Source organism: Cyprinodon variegatus, unplaced genomic scaffold (genome assembly GCF_000732505.1).
Source record: "Cyprinodon variegatus isolate N-32 unplaced genomic scaffold, C_variegatus-1.0 Scaffold638, whole genome shotgun sequence".
NCBI lineage: Eukaryota > Metazoa > Chordata > Actinopteri > Cyprinodontiformes > Cyprinodontidae > Cyprinodon > Cyprinodon variegatus.
In genome coordinates, this window is record NW_015151091.1 from 241,589 (window position 1) to 245,708 (window position 4,120).

At 36.2% G+C, this 4,120-nt stretch overlaps 1 protein-coding gene across 1 annotated transcript in view; it reads left to right on the forward strand.

The window, feature by feature from the left end:
* The window catches only part of LOC107096627 (choline transporter-like protein 2), a 26,033-nt gene extending 23,872 nt beyond the window's left edge, over positions 1-2,161 (forward strand). The window contains exon 22 of the mRNA XM_015393363.1: positions 1,391-2,161. Coding sequence (XP_015248849.1) covers positions 1,391-1,500 — 110 coding nt within the window. The 3' untranslated portion in view covers positions 1,501-2,161. The remainder of the gene's footprint in view (positions 1-1,390) is intronic.
* Positions 2,162-4,120: the final 1,959 nt, after the last annotated feature.

A 4,120-nucleotide genomic window follows, 5' to 3' on the forward strand; every position in this document is an offset into this window, starting at 1 on the left:
CACAAACCAGAACCATGGAGACATCAGGGGAAAACCATCAAGGAGCCAGGGTGAGGAAAGGTAAGACGAGGAACCAGCAAAGAGGGACTACAGAGGGAGTGTATTTATGGCTGACTGAACAAAGGTAGAGCTAATGAGCTGATAGGGAGCAGGTGTGATTAGAGCTGACGAGGAAGCCAAGGGAATAGAACACAAGGAGGCAGCAGGGGACAGACAGAAAAACCTAAGCAACTTAAATGAATCCAGACACACCAATAAAGCTAGAAAACAATGAAAAACCTGGCTAAACTTGAAACAGAAAACTTAAAGAAAAACAACAGAACCCAGATCATTACAATTATTACCATTACTGTTAACATATAGAAATTTTACACATTCACTAATAACATGTTACAGGGATGGTATAGGGCAGTGGTCTCCAACCCTGGTCCTCAAGATCCACTGTCCTACAGATTTTAGATGCATCCCTGCTTCAACACAGCTGAATCAAATTATTGATTACCTTTTCAAGCCATTCATTTGATTCAGCTGTGTTGAAGCAGGGATGCATCTAAAATCTCTAGGACAGTAGATCTTGAGGACCAGGGTTGGAGACCACTGGTATAGGGGGATGGTCGTTTCAGAAGGATTATTTAAAAAAAATAATAATTTTAAGAAGGGGGGTGCCATTTCCCCTCATCCCCCCTCAACTCGAGTACTGGATCACCCTCATAGTGCCACGTAGTACCTGCATGTATGTTGGCTTGATCTTTGTTCAGGTGCCGTTAAAACCCAATGGAGCAACCCATGTTTGCTCCATTGGGTTTAGATCTGGGGACTGAAGCTCAAAGAGGTGCACTGACTTCATTGAAACCAGTTTGAGACCATTGAAGCTTTGTGACATCATGTGTTATTCTGCAAAAATCTGCTATGGTAAGATTGGTACTTTTTCAACAAATTGATGTGGTAAGAACACTCTGGTAGGCTGTGGGGTTTAAATAATGCTTGGTATCTGTAGATAAAAGGCAGGATTGATCTGCTTTCTTACCCTACAACTGGATATCACTGCAAAAACTATGACCACTCAGTCTAGAAAATGTACCTGGCACTGTGTTCTGCTGCTGTAGCTTCTTTCAAAGTTTGCTGGCCTGTGAATTCAATCTATGTCTTCTGGAACTTACAACTGTGCCCTATGCAAAGTCAAACAAATACACTCTCCTTCAGCATCCTGATACTCAGCAAGCTGCTTTTGCCATGTTTAGATTGATTTTTTTTTATTTGTTTAGATTAAACTAAATACTTGGAACACATCAATGGCAGCCCAAAATAACTTTATGTGTTAACTTCTCACAGAAACTGCAACATAAGGGTCAAGAAATTATTGTTGAATTTCTATTTCTTTGTGTAACAGTGGAGGATCTGGAACGCAACGATGGATCTGCTGAGAGGCCGTACTTCATGTCCCAGAATCTTCTCAGTCTCATGAAGAAGTCCAATGACTCGCCCAAATCTGTTGATTAAATCATATAGCAGGGCTTTTTTTGGGGGGTAAACAGATAAATTAATGCGCCGTTTCCTTTTATTTTTGTACAGTATTTTTTGTGTTTATATGAATCATTTTATCATGAATTCATACTGTTAATGAGACATTGCCCAACAGGGGCAATAAGTACAGAAGCTTGGGATATAATTCTTTTTGCTAATTTAGGACAACAGATTGCTGAATGGCCTTGTTTTATATCTCACGTTTTATGTTTTATTTGAACCGTTCTGTTAATTTCAATACAACATTCAGTGAGCATGGATACCTTTATAGGTCAAAGAAACTCTTTTTGCAAGTTCAACAAAATAAAATGCACTATTTAAAGTTAATTCGCTTTATCGGTACAATAGCCCTTAAGAGATTATAAATTGCCGAAGTGCTTTAAACTTTTTTTTACGGCCATTGCTTTTTTACTGCTAATTTTAATGACTAACTTGCTATGCAAATTTTTTATTGTAATAACTTTTAACTTTGTAAAAGCTTTACAGTTCCTGTTATTATGTTATTAAATATTTGTCTTTTCATCTTAATTTTGGTAAAGAAAAGAAAAGCTCTTTGTTTCTAAGACAAAAAAAAATTCTTTACTCCTATAAGTTGTTTTCTGGCTCATGGTATATATTTTTAAGGAAAAGCAAAAAAGGAACCCAAAACAAACTATATTGTTTTTTTTTTTTGTTTTTTTTAAAGAATAATGTAAATTAACAAGTGTACAGATAAGAAAGTTTTCATTAATGGTTTTGAAATTGAAAAAAATAAGTGTATAAATAAATGATCATGAGTTGTTTATCTTATATGATGTCTCTGAAAAAAGTTTTATATGAAATACTATTTGGCCAATATAACATACATTACTGCTGAAAAAGAATGTTCTCTAAGGATAATGAGAATCTAGTTTGAAATAAAAAAGAATGAAACACCTAACTTATGATCTCCATGAGATCATATCCAAATAGATATTAACAGACATGATAATTTGAGGCCTCTGTGCTTCCCTCAAAGGTGATGAATTGTCCATTTATTTACAATTTACTGCAATATATTTTGTCTTTCAGCCTTTTCTCTTAACTTGGATTCTAGATTTGGGTGAATTGACAGGACATTCACTAACTTGCCTGAAAATATGTTTTAAAATTTTGAATAATTAGAATTTAAACTCCTCTGTAATAGAAAACATGCATCTAAAAAAAAAAAAAACAAAAATGACGGCCACAGGAAGCTGAAGAAGCCCTACAAGGTTACAGACTGGAATGCACTATCAGCTCCACGGAGAGGACATCAATGCAATGCAAGGGTATGGCTGAATACACATAATTCTGTGTAGATAATACCATCCCTACCAGAACAGTGAAATGCTCCCCAGTATTAAACTTTGGATTATCAGTGATCTGGAGGAACCACTAAGGAAGAAAAAAAGAGCGTTCAGGAAGGGAGAAAGGGATTTATTGAGGTTAATACAGAAGCAGCTTAAGGTCAAGATAAGAGAAAGCTAAACAGTGTACAGGAAGCAAACTTAAGTAGAACAATATCAGAGATGGGGGATGTGGAGTCAACAAGCCAGTAAAGTTATATATATGGTAGAACAATCAAACTCTTTTTGCTGTTTCTAACAGTCATATTTTTCATAATCATGAGTTTAACCTTAAAATGTATGCCTAAAAACAATCAAACTAAGAAAATACACCTTCTTGAACTCATTTTATTTCCATTAAACCATAAACTTTTCTGGTTGAAAATAAACAGCCAGTGGTATAAATAATCTTGGCTCATTCTAACAGTGCTTGGCTGTGAACACAAGGGGGCAACCGCATCTTTTGTTGCTAATGCTAATGAGGAAAAGAGAACCATGTTTTGGTGGATGTCTTGCATGTATTTCTTTCTCTTTTTAAATATGCAGTATGTTAATGCTTTCAAATCGAACTATAAAGCTGAAGAAGCCTTCATGGAATCACCCGAATCATCCAACAGCTTGTGTAAACGTGACCTATGAAAACATTTAAAAAGAAAAGGTGATTTATGTCTACAGAGTACAATGATTTGGTGGATGACATTTCTGTAGGGCAGGCTTCTACATGTTCTTTCATGTGAGGTTTTAAACCAGCAAGTACTCATGTGAGAGCCTTTACCATTCTGCACCTGGGGATGGTGCAATACTGCTAGGGATGGGGTTTGAGTCTGGTGAAGCTGAGGAAGCCAGCCTGATGGACCTGCTGCTTTTGAGGAAGGACGATAGCAATAACAAACACCACTGTGAAACATACTGCTGTTTACCCTGTAACCTTGATTTATTTAAGCAGTCACATTGCACTGAGCCGAAAAGAAATAATGAACTCAAAGGGAGAGCCTCATATGCCAGATGACACATATTAATTACTTAAGTGATAGACAGACTTTATTCCGGACTCATAGTCCAATAAATATATAAAATACGACTAAAACAATGCAAGTAAAAAAAGACAAAAAACACCAATTATCAATTAGATAGGAGCTTTAAGGAGACAGGAATACCAGTGTCTCAACAGCTTAGACTGGTATTGGATTGCACTACGTGTGCTTTTAGTAAGTTACAACATAATATCATTGCCAGATGCATTCATCCTA